This window comes from Sus scrofa, chromosome 3, assembly GCF_054392235.1.
Source record: "Sus scrofa isolate SSC_HxYL_T2T_F1_AM1 chromosome 3, Sscrofa_HxYL_maternal_Yorkshire_Landrace_v2.0, whole genome shotgun sequence".
NCBI classification, from domain to species: Eukaryota; Metazoa; Chordata; class Mammalia; order Artiodactyla; family Suidae; genus Sus; species Sus scrofa.
The window spans coordinates 63462173-63479193 of NC_139385.1; the positions used below are offsets into that span (position 1 = coordinate 63462173).

Sequence of the window (17021 nt, forward strand, 5' to 3'; positions counted from 1 at the left end):
CTGTGGTGTAGACTGGCCGCTGTAAGCTCCAATTGGACCTGTACCCTGGGAACTTCCATACACCACGGCCCTAAAAAGACAAAAAAAAAAAAAAAAAAAAGCTTTTCTCTGCCAGGGATGTGCCCGTGAATGTCAACAAATTCCTTTATGGGAAAAAAAAAAGAAAAAAAATAAGGCCCTGATCTGTAGCATTTGTTGGTTCCATGGTACCCTCCCACCATGGCTAGGTCAGGTCTGCAGTATGGACGGCACTGAACTTGGAGCTGGGAGTAGATAGACACAGGTGGTCAGCTCCCACCACCCATCCACCCCTGCGGCTGGCCCCTGCCCGATGCCCTAACCCAGGTATTGACTTAATCCTGGCCTCTTTGGCCCCTAAGTCAGCTTTTCAGAATATATTAAAGCATGCACCTGATTCTGCCTGGCTCGTCTACCTCTTCATTTCAAGTATACGGTCTTGAAAAGAGGCACTGAATCTTAATTATCATATTGTTCCAGGTCTCTATTCAAGCTGCACTTCTTCTTAAGGGACATACTGTGACACAACAGGAAAGATGGGCAACTCCCCAAAATAACACAAGACAGTCTGTCCTGCTTCCACGTGCTCCAAAGCCACCTCAGGAAATAGTGCCCTAAGATCTTCTTACTTGTCTCTCCAAAAGTTGTGACCCCAGTGTCCACAAACATCTTCAATCCCCGTCTTCACATGATCAAAAAACTAAAACAGAAAAAGCAGGCCGATTGATTACTTTTTACCAGAAATCAGTCACTGCCACTTCCATTTACAGAAATTATCATTACGGTTTCTATGTATTTTTAAATTGTATTTGTAGAAATTCTAATTATAGCAATTTCTCTTGAGGTCAAGCTTACGCATCCAAGGCCCTGATAGAGTTTGCTTTTTGTTTGAATTTTTTTTAACTGAAAACAAAAATAAAACAATAATTCATCTTCAAGGACACGGATGTTTCTTCTATCAATCTCAGGTGATTCCTTAGCTTATTCTTCCTCTCACAACCATCTGTTCATGATTTTGGAGGATGTGAAATATAGTCATGATTGTCCATTAGAAACATTTTGGGTTGAAGGAAGTGATGAGGGCATCATTTGTCCCTGTATTCCTGTAGGAGTGTAGGCTCTGTCGGGCTGTGTTCATTCTACCCCCAGCTCGAGCCTTTCTAAACCCTCCTCCTCATCCCCCACTGTCAAGCTGTCTGGCTTAATCCAATAATTTTCCCTTCTATCATTTAAATTGTTACACTACTTTCAACCTACCCGACAGTGGATTTCCTCACTGACGGCTTGCTGTTTCTTATTGGACCTCTTAACATCAAGGAACTCCACCAGTGGTCGGATAGTTATTCCCTGCACAAAAAAAAAGGAGGAGGGGGGGAATCTTCTTGTAAAATTCAAGGATACCTTTTCTTCTCCTAAACTGTGATAACCAGGAAAGGATACCCTGCTCCCAAGACTTAACACAGCCTCAGTAACATTTCGTTACTTTTCCTTCCTCTTCAACAGCTAGCATCTTTTCAGAGGGCCTTGTCCCCAAAGCTCCTACTAGAATTGAAACAGTAGACAAAATGCCAGAAATTGAAAATGGAATTCTACAGGAAACAGCCAACGAAAGTAATTCTAAGAAATAATCAAGTGTGGAGTTCCCGTCGTGGCGCAGTGGTTAACGAATCCGACTAGGAACCATGAGGTTGCGGGTTCGATCCCTGCCCTTGCTCAGTGGGTTAACGATCCGGCGTTGCCGTGAGCTGTGGTGTAGGTTGCAGACGTGGCTCGGATCCCGCGTTGCTGTGGCTCTGGCATAGGCCGGTGGCTACAGCTCCGATTCGACCCCTAGCCTGGGAACCTCCATATGCCGCGGGAGCGGCCCAAGAAATAGCGAAAAGACAAAAAAAAAAAAATAATCAAGTGTTACCCAGTTCAGTGGAATCACCTCCTTGTGTTATTTATGGAAAGCATTTTGATGATTCATCGGCTCATCTATTACAACAAATTGAATGGAGCTTTGATGGCGTACCTGTCGGGGCAGGGGCATTTAGGACACACAGATGGACAATTAAGGACCTCAGCTGGAGGACTTTGTAGTCTTATGGGGAGAAGGTTACACACAGAAACAGTCACAAAGTAGGCTGAGAAGGATTGAGAGTGACACACAGGGTCGTGGAAGGCTCGGTCAGAGGGAACCCTGGATCGCAGTCTTAGAAAGTGTTGGAAGCCTATCTTAGCAGAGACCTAAGAGGAGAACAGGACCAGCTGTGAGAAAAGTCCCTGTGTGGGTTTGGGAATGTTCATGGGGGCACTTGGGAAATGGAGAGAAACATAAGCTATTTAGTAAACTAGAAAGGGAAGAGAAATCCTGATGGTAAAAAAGATCTGCAGAAAATTATAGTGAACATTTGATTTCATAATGAAACATTAAAAGCATTTCCACAGAACTGGGAACAGCACAAGGATATTCCCAACCTGTTGTGTCCACACCTTCTGCTTGCCCTGGTCAGTGAAATAGGAAGAGACAGAGGGAGAAGCTGAATTTGGAAAAGGGAGTGGCAAGGTTGTTATTGCTCATGGACGACCTAGGTTTTGTCCTAAAAAAAACCCAACAACAACAGGAGTTCCCATTGTGGCTCCGTGTGTTAAGGACCTGAAGTTGTCTCTGTGAGGATGCAGGTTCCATCCCTGGCCTTGTTCAATGGGTTTCGGATCTGGAGTTGCTGCAAGCTGTGGTGTAGGTCACAGATTCAGCTTGGATCCAGTGTTGCTGTGGCTGTGGCAAAGGTCTCAGTTGCAGCTCCAATTCAAACCCTGGCCCTGGAACTTCCATATGCTGCAGGTGTAGCCATAAAAAGAAAAAAAATAAATAAAACAAAAAAAAAGTACAACACTTTTTCATTTAAAAAACAAGAAAGTATAGTAACACAACTAGACATAAAGGGAATATACATGAATCCATCCCATCTGCTAATTAAAAAAATCATAACTACAATATAGCAATGAAAAAAATGTATATATATAGAGAGAAAGATATATAATACACCAATATTATATATTATGCTATATGGATATTAAATACACACACACATATAAATACATATATATATACACACACACATACTTTTATATTCTCTCTACATATGTATATATTACATAATCCTATCAGGTAATGAACAAAAAACCTTTACAAAGAGAACTACGAAACTTAATTAAGGGATATTAAAAAAGATTTGAGTCTTAAAAAGACACACACAGTTCCTAGATGGGATTACTTAATAATATTATGATGCCAATTTAATCTCAGTGTCTGCAATACTATTCCAATAACATATTCCAGAGGATGTTTAACAGGACTTGAATACTTGGAAGTCAAGAAAAGGTTGTCAATTCTTTTGGAAGAGTAAATGGAAAACCATTTTTAAAACATTAAAAATTCAGAGAAAGGACAATGATGGGTAACTTCCAGCTATCAAAACAAACTATCAGCGAATATATTTAAAATGATGTAGACATGTATGTTTTAAATGATGTGATGCTAAGCCGTTGTGGCTCAGCGGGTTAAGAAGCCGACTAGTGGGAGTTCCCGTCATGGCACAGCGGAAACACATCCCACTAGGAAATATAAGATTGCAGGTTCGATCCCTGGCCTTGCTCAGTGGGTTAGGGATCCGGCATTGCCATGAGCTGTCATGTAGGTTGCAGATGCAGCTCAGATCTGGCGTTGCTGTGGCTCTGGTGTAGGCTGGCAGCAACAGTTCCAATCAGACCCCTAGATGGGAACTTCCATATGCCACGAGTGCAGCCCTAAAAAAGACCAAAAAAAAAAACCCTATTAGTATCCATGAGGATGCAGGTTTGATATCTGGCCTCACTCAATGGATTAAGGATCTAGTATTGCAGCAAACTGCGGCATAGTTGGCAGATGTGGCTCAGATCCAACATTGCTGTGACTATGGTATAGGCCTCAGCTACAGCTCAGATTTGACTTCAAGCCTGGGAAATTTCATATGGCAAAGGTGTGACCATAAAAATGAAATGAAATAAAATAAAATGATGTGACACTGGCACTAAAATGGGCCAAGTGAGGAAGGGGTGAGAATGTGGGGTTAAAAAAGAGCCCTGAGTTTCCTGCTTGGTTGGTAGGTGGCTGCCACCACTGGGCATGAAGAAATCACAACCAAGTGGGGTTAGAGGGTTTGGGGGGAGGGGGATACGTGGAGGAGTGCTCTCTGACACCCGTTTCATTCCTATCTTACCTCTCCGCACGTCTCTGAGACTCTAAGAATGCTTCTGATGATATAAACTATGATACGCACACTTTTTTAAAGAAGGCCTTTAATTTTTCCATCAATCCAGCTTCAGACATTTTTCAGCCTCACTTTAACTTTCTCAAGTGTGAGTGATTTTGCGCAAACCTGGCAGAAGACACACCTTGTGTTCTACCTGATTTTCAGTCTGCCACTTTGAAATAACATAGGAGGTAATAACAGTTTTCCAATCAACACATACTCTGTAATTTTTAACTTAGGTAAACGAAAATAGGCGTAAATATATGGTTTATGGTGATGGGTGATCTCACTGAGTTTCAGGTTCCCTGAAGCCTCTAGGTTGACAATAGCTCCAGGAACAAAAAACAAAAAACAAACAAACAAAAAAAAATCAACAAAATCAATGCTATTTATAAAAACAGGTAATGTGTTCTAAGGACACGACTTGTTTCAGTTGCTTTTTTCTGTCAGTATTCATCCAGGAAATAATAAATGAGTGCCCCATATTTGTAAATATAGGACATAAAGCTAAAGATGGGATCCGGGGGTCTGCCCCAGTCACTGGGAAGTCATTCCTTCCATAGACGTACAGTCCAGACAGGAATGGGACTGTCACAGACAAAACAAAACTGATCTTCTACAGCAAGCAGGGGTGGCTCTGATCAGTTCGATTTTCTCAAAATAATAATTAAGTTTATAATTAATACAAGTATTGATGATATGCAATGGAACGTTGCTACTGTGTTTTACAAATATGTCCTTGCTTAAATAGTCCCTTTCAACAGCCCCCTTCTTGCTTTGAATTATTTGCAGTTGTCACTTCCTGCTCAAAAGGAACTTATCCAGAGGTTCTGCCCTCCTTTCTCTTCCTTCCTTCCTTCCTTCCTTCCTTCCTTCCTTCCTTTCTCAATCCATCTATTTTGGATAGATAGTACATGGCATCTGTTTGTTTTATTAAGTCCCCGAGCTGGATGTTATATTCTAAGAGACTGGGTCTCTGATTGGGAAGACAGGAAACAACACCAACAAGAAATGTTTTTGAGAAAGTGCCTTATTTTACCACGCTGGAAGATTCCTAATTTTGGTCACCTGAGAGCAGCCTGATCAGTATTAGAAAAATAGCTTGTTACATCCATGTAGGGCACAAAATTAAAGAAACCCCTTAGTTTTCCACCAAACCACTGAAAAACATGTTTGCAAAGCACATGTTAAGTGTTCGCCCATTCGTGTGGCTTTGGCACAACACCCAGGACCCCTTAGCGCTGGGCCTGGGGAATTGGCTACAAGGGCAGAAGGACGCTGAGTTGAGATCTGTTTTCTCCCCATGCCATCTGGGCTTTCGGCCCACCCTCATCCTCCTGCTCCCTGCAGAATGAGAAAGAAAAGGAACTGCCTTCTGATTAAATGAGGAGCAATCTTCGCTTTTTTGGAAGAAAGTGATTTCTTTTATTTTTCTTTTTTTGGAATTAAATTTGGGATAAATAGGTGGCGGGGGGGGCAGTTGGGGTACGGTTTCATAGCTCTTTGCCGATTTAGCAGGCAATTTCCAGAAAAAACTGAAGAAACTATTTTCATTCATTAAAAAAATACCACTATCATTGCTATGCTATCCTATATAGGGTCTTCTCACATTATGAGCTTTTTTCTTTTTTGTTTTTTGGCCAAATTTGTGGCATGGGGAAGTTCCTGGGCAGGGATCGAACCGGCACCACAGCAGCAACCTGAGCCACAGCAGTGACAACGCCGGATCCTTAACCCACCTGGGAACTCCTCACTTTACAAGCTTTAGCACAGAGATCATAGAGCCAGTTGTACCTACAGTATTTATTTTAGAGCGTGGTCAGTGGGATGAGAACCATTAAAGTATTCAAGGAGGCACTTAACTTGTAAGTGGAGTGAAAATCAGACTCAAGACATTTTGGACAAAGACTTAGAGTAGATTACTGTACTCATCTACGATGGAGGAAAAAAGAGACTCTATCCCGGGAATTCCAGCCAACCGTGCTCCCAGATGGACTTTGAGATAACTACTGAATGGGTTTCCAGAATTCTGAGGTTCTGCTCTATAATTACAGGGGCCACTTGAATAAGAATTATTGTGCTCTAAAATACATTGAAAGAATTTTCTCTTTTTTTCCTACTGTCATTCTACTTAATGTTATAATAAAAACGCAGCAAATCATCAGGTTAAAACTTTGCATCAAGCAGAGTGTTTTATGTATATATTTCCTCTCTGCTGCCTGGGAGGGAGGCACCACTCTCCAGATCTTATAGCAAAGTAAACTGAGGCTCACAGATCCTTTTAGGAGCTGGACCAGAACACCAAACCAGAAGAGCCTTATGTCAATGTCTGCACTTTCAACTCCTGGGTTCTACCTCTCCTCAGTGTTAAATATCATTTTAAAATCAGAGGGACAGCTTTTACTTGATAGATCATTACCAATCTTATTTACACATCCAAGTAACGTGTAATGAATTTACACATCCAAGGAATCAGAATTATTCACTCATTCCTCCTTCTACAAGCAAGATGATTTCCAAAAATATGTTAATGGGCTTCATCAAGAGGCCACTTGCTCTCATTATCAACATGATTCAAATTTTCATTAGAAATTCTCATGATAAACCTGAGTATCAAAGAATAAGCCATGTGTCACACAAGGGAATTCTGTTTAGAAGCTAGTGCTAACTCAACAGTATCAGGACAGAAGGGCTTATCCTATAAGAAATATTAAAGTAAGGGGGAAGAGTTCTCGTCGTGGCACAGTGGTTAATGAACCCAACTAGCATCCATGAGGACACGGGTTCGATCCCTGGCCTCGCTCAGTGGGTTGAGGATCTGGCATTGCTGTGAGCTGTGGTGTAGGTTGCAGACTTTGCTCAGATCCCAAGTCGCCGATGCAGGCTGGCAGCTGTAGCTTCGATTCGACCCCTAGACTGGGAACCTCCATATCCCTCAGGTGCAGCCCTCAAAAGACTAAAATAAAATAAAATAAGGGGGAAAGCCATTTTAAAGTTCAGTGATAGATCCCTCAACATAAAAGTTGTCACTGGAAGAATGCATGGCTCTCGACTGGCAGGCAAATTTTTTTTCAGAAGGCAAAACTTTATGCATGGATTATACTGAATTATTTCTACTGTGTTGTAACCCATTAAGTATCTCCTTCTAGATCCTCTTCCCTGAGCGCCTTAGTAATGGATGTATTCTAGAAGAAAGATCCTTTCTGAAGGATACACGTGCATGTGTGTGCATGTGCATGCATGCATGCGTGTGTGTGTGTGTGTGTGTGTGTGTGTGTGTGTGTGTGTGTGTTTGCATGTGTGTTCATCATCTCCAAAACACCAGCAACAGGTAGGAGAACATGAGGGAAGGAAAGAGGTCGAATCAAGGATCCTAGTGACATCCTTGGTCTCTGATCTGGGCACACAAAGGGGGGATGGAGCAGAAAACAGTGAAGGGAAGGGAACAGCAGGTGTGGAACCACAGCAATCCCTCTTCCCATGGGTATCACAGGGCACGGGACCAGGTAATCCTTAAACCTAAGGAGAGCAGGGAGTTTCTGTTGTGGCTCAGCAGTTAATGAAACTGACTAGCATCCATGAGGATGCAGGTTCAATCCCTGGCCTTGCTCAGTGGGTTAAGGATCTGGCATTGCCGTGAGCTGTGGTGTAGGTCACGGACATGGCTCAGATCCTGCGTTGTTAAGGCTGTGGTGTAGGCCAGCAGTTACAGCTCCGATTTGACCCCTACCTGGAAACCTCCATTTGCCATGGGCGAAGCCCTAAAAAGCAAAAAAAAAAAAACAAAAAACAAACAAACAAACAAACAAACAAAAAAACAACAAAAAACCTCTAATGAGAGCAGAAGACTCTCTGGGATGGGGGTATGCTTGCAGATGCCAAATACTGACCCCCCCCCACCCCAACATCTCTAACACTAAAGGGTAAACTCCATGTTTGTAATACCAAACACAGCCAATCCAACTAAACTATTTTGTTTGGTGAGCTGTTCTTTTTAATTTGTCATGTTAAGAACTTTCCTAGTGTTATCTATTGATGCACATGGCACTCATTCAAAGTGAATGTGCAGTCTTTTAATTCGGGAAGCAAAATTTCACGTACATCTTTCGGTTGAGTTACAATCCCGAGAAGCAAAATATGGAGTGTAATAATGATACCCTATATTAACCACCACATATTCAATGAACAAAAGCATACCTGATTCATATTTTTTCCTAGGCAATTTTTTTATTGTTATTGATTTTTTTTTGTCTTTTCAGGGCCACACCCACGGCATATGGAGGTTCCCAGGCTAGGGGTCGAATCGGAGCTGTAGCCGCTGGCCTACACCAGAGCCAAAGCAACGCCAGATCCGAGTCGCATCTGCAACCTACACCACAGCTCATGGCAACGCCAGATCTACAACCCACTGAGCAAGGCCAGGGATCCAACCCGCAACCTCATGGTTCCTAGTTGGATTCGTTAATCACTGAGCCATGATGGGAACTCCTGGTTCTGTTTTTGTGTTTGATACTCATATGTGACATCTTGAGCTCTGACAGCATGGAGAGGAGTCCAGAGTGCTGACCAAGCCTGGGCCGGGCTTCCTGTGGTCATAAGGATGGGGCAGCTGTAGGGATAGGGCAGCCGGCTTAAGAGGAGGTGGTGAGTGACTCCCTGATCTGACCACTCCCCTCAGGTCCTCTGCCCTGGGGCTGCTCCTGAGAGCTTAGAGAGCTCAAGGCAGAAAGGGCTCAGGCCAAAATGTCACCTCAGGCCGAGGGTGGGAGTAGCTAATTAATTGACATCTTGTTCAAGGTTCCCATAAACACACCATACAAAGAAGACAAGAGATCAGCTTCTCCTCTCTACCCACAAGCTCCCTGAAGTCTCCCTACATTTAGGAAGAAAACACAGACCAACTTGGGATGCTTGAAGCAAACTTGGACGTGAGCCTCTAACTGCAACCACTGCAAACCATAACCTGGTAAACAGGTTACTCTAGGTCTTCTCTAGGGGCGTCAGCAGATCCCCACAGTCCGAGCTTGTCTGTGACATCAGAGCCATGGACTCACCCCCAGCTTCCATGCTTCACCTGCTGTGCCCCTCATCAGCCAGCCTTCCCTCTTTGAGCCTCGGTTTCCTCGGCCGGTGTCCATCCCAGAGGCTTGCTGGGAGGAGGAAATGAGATCATGCACATGGAAAAGCCCTTGTTCCTCTTATCCAGGATCCCTTGGACGGGACAAGCCCCTGTCCCCAGTGTGGGCAGGTGTGAGCAAGTAAAGGCCGATGCGCTTGGTGCAGAGCTGACTAGGAGACAAAGCAGGACGAGGTCCAACATGACTCTCACCAGCCACTCTGCCCGGCACCTCATTTGAATTAAGAGCAAACAGGGCTTCGACTCCCTGCTCCACTTTGCCCTGGCTGAGGAAACCTAACCTTAGTTTCAGTGCCTCAGTCTCCTTGGCCATTAAATAGGAGCAACGACAGTGACTCCTCTTAGAGTGTGTGCCATAGAACTGTGAGGAGGATTCAAGAAATAAGATGGGGAGTTCCCTTCATGGTTCAGTGGTTAATGAACCTGACTAGTATCCATGAGGACTCAGGTTCAAGCCCTGGCCTCACTCAGTGGGTTAAGGATCCGGTGTTGCCATGAGCTGTGGATGTAGGTCAGCAGCTGCAGCTCCGATTTGACCCCTGGCCTGGGAACCCCCATATGCCATGGGTGCAGCCCTAAAAATATAAAAAAAAAAAAAAAAGAATTAAGATGCTCACACCTGAGGAAGGCACCTGGAAAGCATTCTGTGACACCCTGGTAAACAAAAATGAAATGAAATAAAGTAAAATAAAACAAAACACCTCCCCCTGTCACTTATCAGTCCTTCTTGGGCTCCTTGGCTGCCTCCTCTCCTCTCCAGAGTCATAAGATTCGGCCGCCTCTGAGCCCAGTCCCCACTGGTCCTATGATTTCCTCCACAGAGATACTCATCCCCTTGGCCGTCACTTCGTTTCCTGGCTTCGGTACCAGCCCTCCACTGCTGCCTGAGCTCTTCCCTGACTCCAGGCTCCAGTCCCACACCCCCACCTGGAGGTCTCACAGCTCCTCCACCACCCCGCATTCTTGAAGGTGGATTCCCATCTCCCCAGCCCCAGCTTGCCCTTCTCCCACAGAGCAAACCCCCACTTTGGCAGCTCAGATGTCAGAGCCTGCACTCCTCTGTGGCTTCATTTTCCCTCACACCACACCCCTAACCTATCAGGGAACCCTGTAGGTTCCACCCCAGGACCTCACCCTTCTCGCCACCTGGCTGCCACCACCCTGTCTGGGATCATGGCCACTTGGCCCCCAGATGGCATCTCCCACGTATGCCTTTTCCTCGTAACTGCTCCTTCTTACAGCACCCGGGGGACCCTTTTACAAAGTAAAACACATCATGCTTCTGCACAAAACCTTCCGATGGCTTCCGTTTCACTGGGGGAAGAGCCCAAGTCCAGGCACTGGCCTGTCCACCCCCTCGAGATCTAAGACCCCAGAATTTGCCTCACCTCTTTTGCCCCAACCACTCTCCCCTCTAGCCACGTGGGCCCGGAACACACTGCCTTCAGAGCTTTGTCTTCAATTCTGTTTGCCTGGAATGTTCTTTGGCTTAACCGATCCCTTCACCCCCTGCAAACCTTTGCTCAAATGTCATCTTTCCCATTGTTGCCTGCCCTGACCCTGAAGCTAGAACCAAACCCCTCTTCCCACCCTACTCTCACCAATTCTGGTCCCCTATGTCTTATTGTCCAGCATCTTTCACCTGTGAAAATACTCCAATTCTGGAGTTCCCGTCATGGCACAGTGGAAACAAATCTGACTAGGAATGATGAGGTTGTGGGTTCACTCCCTGGTCTTGCTCAGTGGGTTAAGGATCCGGCATTGCTGTGAGCTGTGGTGTAGGTTGCAGATGCGGCTCGGATCCCACGTTGCTGTGGCTGTGGTGTAGGCCGGCAGCCACAGCCCTGATTAGACCCCTAGCCTGGGAACCTTCATATGCTGCTGGTACAGCCCTAAAAAGGACAGAAGACAAAAATAAAAAATACAATAAAATACTCCAATTTCTTAACTAATGTTACTGCCCAGTGCCCACGTCCTCCTGGAATGGAAGCTTTGCTGGGTTGGCAATATTTCTATGCTTTGTTCACTCCTGGATCCTAAGTGCCCTGAGCTCAGCAGGAGCCCCAGACTGATTTACTAAATGATCACCTGCAAAATAGAGCCTCCTAAGGGCTGGCTTGTTTAACCTCAAGAAGCTGATTAACTCTCAAAAACGGGATCCTGACTTGGATCCATGTCTTCCCCACCATACTTTCTGCCTCTCGATATTAAATGCACCTTCACCCCTCCCATCATTCCAAGGTGGTGAATCCACGTCAAAGAGCTGCCGGAAGGTCATCACACAACTGGCATTGACCGGGCATGTGCACTGGGTCAGGAAGACAAATGCCAAGGACAAGCAAATGCACCTCCCAAGTTGCCAGGAGTAAGCTTAGCTCACGCAGCTGAGTTTCCTTAAATAGCAGTTCCTTTACATGCGCCAAGGGGCCAAACTGGACTCTGAGGCTCCGCCACAAGCCAGTGATGTGAGTTAATACGGTTTTCCCTTGTGTCCTAATGATCCGAGCCTCCAGACACCGTCAGACGTGGCACCTACGACTGTCTAAAAGATCTTGCTTCCTCCTGGGAAAGGGAGAAACATTGCTGGGAGAAGGAGCCCCACTCACCAGGATGAAGACAGTGAAGAATATGACCACAATCGCTGCCGTGATGAACAGCTTTTTCCGGGGAAACACGGAGGAGGGGAGGAGAAAGACCAGTGCAAAGCAGATGGCCCCGCGGAGCCCGCCGTAGGCAATGATGAACTGGTCCTTGAAGGTCAGGGGAATCGTCCGGAACCAGTTAATGACCTGAGTCAGGACAAACACACCTGAGAAGAAAAACAAAACCCAAGAAAACGGACTGCATAAGACGGAGGCACAGAAACACGAAGACACGTTTACTGTGCCTCTGATTCAGGGCGAAGTATTTCAGGACACACCCTTTCCTACCATCCTGCCCGGGGTCCCAGGCCCTGCTCACATCACCGGACTCTTGGGGCTTTGTTGTTTCAGGACAGCAGGTGAGAAGGTGGAATCAGAGAAGCCAAGAATTCAACTTAAAGCAAAGACATGGCAACACTCTGGAGCAAAAGGGGGATGTCAGGAAGTGAGGAGACAAGGAGGAAGAGGAGAAGAAAGAGATTCTGGTGGAAGGAGAAAGACAGAGAAACCAAGACAAACCAGAAAAGCAGCAGCTATAGCAGGGATGGCAAAGGGGAGGGACAGGAAGGAAGGGCCAGCCTCTCAGTGCCCAACACCAAAGGCTCATGGAGGAGATGTGTGCCTTACCCAGTGCCCTCCAAATCAAGCAGAAGGCCAGGGTGAAGCAGACGAAGGCCCAGTGCCACTCATGGTTCTTTCCCACGGTGGACACGCCCATGAAGATGAAGATCAGGGTCTCGCTGACGCTGCTCAGCATCTTCATGAAATACTTGATGGTGGTGTAGGATTTCTGGGACACATTTTCTTCCACATATTTATTCATGGTCATTGCACAAGCAGTGATTCTGTAAGAAGAGATGTGGCTTCCATTTAAATGGGAAAATGGTCCTAATCAGAATGTAAGAGTCAGCACTCAGCCCAGTTGGGGCTCTACCTTTCCACTGATGTGACTACAATGTCACCAGCTGATTTCTCTAAGTGCATGTGATTTGCATCCCTGGAAATCCTCCTGTCTCTGGAGGTCCCCATCAATACCCATGGCTTCAACTCCTGGGCTCTGTCCAGCTTTCCAGTCTGTGGACACCCACACCATCAGCTCTCTCGCCCGCCTTGCAAGTAAAACAAGCCCAGACTAAACTCAAAACTAGCTCCATCTTCTCTACTCCTCTAGGGCCCCAAATGCTAATGTTCTTGAACTTGTGGTCACAGTGGACTTCCTCAGTGCCCCCATCACCATCTAATTAGTCACCAATTATTTTCAATCCCTCATCCTGAATCTCTTGGACCCACTCACTCTTTTTTATACAGATGCCTTAGTTCCAGGCATCTTCACTTGTTTCTACATATCTCCTACAGGAAATTCAAAATGTATTCATAAGACTCTGAAAATTCCCAAAGGAAAGAAACTCTTTTGCTTTGTTCCCCAGAATTTCCAAAACTCTGGGACCACAGAGCTCTTCATGTCCCTTCCCACATCTTTTTTTTTTTTTTTTTTTTTTTTTTGGTCCATGCCCAAAGCACGCAGAAGTTCTAAGATCAGAGGTTGAACCCGTGCCATAGCAGCAACCTGAGCCACTGCAGAGACAATGTCAGATTCTTAACCCACTGAGCCACAAGGGACCTCCCCATGACATTTATCTTAGTACCACACCTCTGCACACTCTGGGGAACGAAGGGCTCAGGGTGCAGCTCACATCCCTAGGTTGGATGCTTTCCACACTCTTGGCTCAGTGGCAATTCCAGGCCACCCCCCACAACCCCCTCTCCAACCAGCACATGCCACATGCCCAACGATCTGTAATGTCCCAAACAGGCCCCGCTCTCTGCTGTCTTCTTGCCTCAGAAGCACACACACACACACTCCCTGCCATCTGGAATGCACCCCTGGCCAACTCAGATGATACCCACAGGGCAAATTCAGTAACAGTTCACACCAGGTTCCTTCTGAGGAGACAGAGATACCAGAAAATACCAAAAGGGCATTATTATCCACAGGCGCTCTACCATGAAACAGAACAGAGCCTGAGTGGGCTGCCCACCTTCCACTGAGAGATAATTGTGCCTTAAGCCAATGGCTGGTCATGATCTGGAGGTTTTGCACATTCTCAGAACTCTAGAGCTTCCATGACTCTGCAAGCACTCCCCCACTCCCTTCAACCACTGCACATAGATCCCCTTCCCGGAGATGTCTGATGTTTTACAAAATCCTGGGAGTTCCCATCGTGGCACAGAGGACAAATCTGACTAGTATCCATGCGAATGTGGGTTCAATTCCTGGCCTTGCTCTGTGGGCCTGGGATCCAGCATTGCTGTGAGCTGTGGTGTGGGTCACAGACTCAGATCAGATCCCATGTTGCCGTGGCTGTGGCGAAGGCCAGCAGCTATAGTTCTGATTTGATCCCTAGCCTGGGAACCTCCATATACCGTGAGTGTGGCCCTAAAAAGAAAAAAAAAAAAAATCCTCCTTCTGTGAGCAATAAGGAGAGGTGGAAGAATGCAAACTTCAGGGCCCTCTGAGTTGAGACCTAAATAGTAACCATGAACCTCTTTCCTTGCAAGGAACAGACCTGTTCCTTACATAGAAAACATGTATATATTTTGTGCCTCACATTAAAACAAAACAAAGACTGCACCAAGCCAAGGATCTACATGGTCACTGCCCAAAGAACGAGCAGGTGTTTTCTTTTTTGTTGTTTTTTGCCGTTGTAAATTTTTTGGTAAATTTTCTTGGCATGTAGTTGACTTACGATGTTGTATTAGTTTCAGGTTCACAGAAAAGTGAGTCAGTTATACAAATACATATATCCATTCTTTTTCAGATTCTTCTCCCATGTAGGTTATTACAGAGTATTGAGTAGAGCTCCCTGTGCTTACAGCAGGTCCATGTTACTCACCTACTTTATATATAGTAGTGTATATCTGTTAATCCCAACCTCCTAATTTATTCCCCCCACCCAATGTTTCCTCTTTGGTCACCATAAGGTTGGTTTTGAAATCTTTGAGTCTGTTTCTGTTTGATGAATATCCTTTTGGACCATTTTTATTAGATTCCACATATTAGTGATCTCATAGGATATCTGCAGGCATTTCTTTTAGATTTATATGAGCAAGGAATGCAGCATTGCTGTGGCTCTCTAAACAAAGAGAACCTTAGTAAATGGGCTAATAAAATTCAGCAGCCACACAAAGCAAAGACTGGGAAGAGATGAGGGCTTATCTAATCTAGTTCAAGTCCACACAACCTCTACTCTGTGCCAGGGACAGTGCAAAATGCTTTGTATGGATTATACCAGTTAAACCTCCTCACAAGCCTCTGAAGCAAGTTCTCTTATGGTTCCCATTTTACAGATGAGAGAACAAAGGCAGACAGAGGCCCACCCACTCAAGATCACGATACTAATGAACAGCGGTGCGAAGATTTTTTTTGACCCGTAATATTTTATTGGTTTTAGATGTACAACGCAATGATTTGATATATGTAAATATGTGCAAAACGATCACTACAAAAAGTTTAGTTAATATCCATACCCATACATAGAGTTGCAACTTTTTTTCCTTGTGATGAGGATTTTTAAGAGCTAAGCAACCTGACTCAAAGCCAGTGCTGCTAGAGACATACCCCCTGCTCTTTGCCAGCTCTTGTGAGCCCAGTTATCTCCAAGGAGAGTGGGGGCCTCGCCTGCCAAGCCCTTGTGCACCCTTCCTCAAGCTCAAGCCTCTTTCACTGATTTTCTATGGCAGTGGTAAGAAATTCACAAAAAAACTCAGCGGCTTACAATAAATAACACAAATTCATCATTTTACACATCCAGAGGTCAGATGTACAAAGTCACTTTCACTCTCTTCTTCATCTGGGGATAAAATCAAGGTGCCCAGAGGGGAGTTCCCTCTGTGGTACAGCAGAAATGGAACCGACTATGACGAGTATCCATGAGGACACCAGTTCGATCCCCGGCCTCACTCCATGGGTTAAGGATCTGGCCTTGCCATGAGCTATGGTGTAGGTCACAGACACTGCTCGGATCGGAGGATCTGGCATTGCTGTGCCTGTGAGGTAGGCTGGCAGCTGTAGTTCCAATTCAATCCCTAGCATCCATACGCCATGGGTGAAGCCCTGAAAAGAAAAAAGAAAAAAGAAAAGAAAAAAAAAAAAGGTGCCCAGAGGGCTAGAGGCTCTGGGGGAATCTGTTCCTTGCCTTTCCTTGTTTCTGGAGGCGTTCACAGCCCTGGGCTCACAGCCTCCTCATTCTGATCACTGCCTCTCTGGTCACATCTCCTCCCCTGGCCAACACTCAGGCCTCCCTCTCATCAGGATGCTGGGTTTCATCCAGCCCGGGGTTATCTTCCCATCTCAGGACCCTGACTTATCACTCTGGGAAGTCCCTCTGCATGTCGGGGGATGTATTTGGCAGTTCTGGGGACTCTGGGGACCGCCGCTCAGCTGACCACACTGTCGTTGGCATTGCCCTCGCCTGTGTGGTGGCCACGACTCAGCACATGTCCCCTGGGGGCCTGGCCAGAGCCGCTCATAGGTGCTCAGTGACAGAAGTGAGCAGGAGCTCTGTCACACTCACTTGACATGAAAGCCTAGAACCTCCACCAGCACAGAAACGCGGCGAAGAGCAGAGGGGCCATGACTCCGGCGCCGCCCGAGTACAGACCAGACCGCAGGTGAACGACATGGCTGAATACATTCCTCCTTCATCTGCTGGCTCAGTTTTTCTCTAACCAGACTTTAAAAAGTAAACATTGCCCAATACTAAGTAATGAGGGTAAAAGCCAAAAAAATCTGACCCACACCATCTTTTATAAAGAAAAACACGAACACGGCAACACCAATGAATGTGCCTTGCTTCAAGGTTGCCAGGTGGGAAGTTTTTAAAGAAAACAGTAATGGCCATCATTATTTCTTGAATTCTTTAAGCCTATGCAAAGATGCATTAAATT

General features: G+C 45.6%; 1 protein-coding gene across 1 annotated transcript in view; it reads right to left on the reverse strand.

Annotated features, from left to right (window-relative positions):
- Window positions 1-17021, reverse strand: part of SLC9A2 (solute carrier family 9 member A2) — an 87228-nt gene that overhangs the window by 15961 nt on the left and 54246 nt on the right. The window contains 4 exon segments of the mRNA NM_001100189.1: window positions 648-718; window positions 1276-1365; window positions 12039-12241; window positions 12702-12919. Coding sequence (NP_001093659.1) covers window positions 648-718; window positions 1276-1365; window positions 12039-12241; window positions 12702-12919 — 582 coding nt within the window.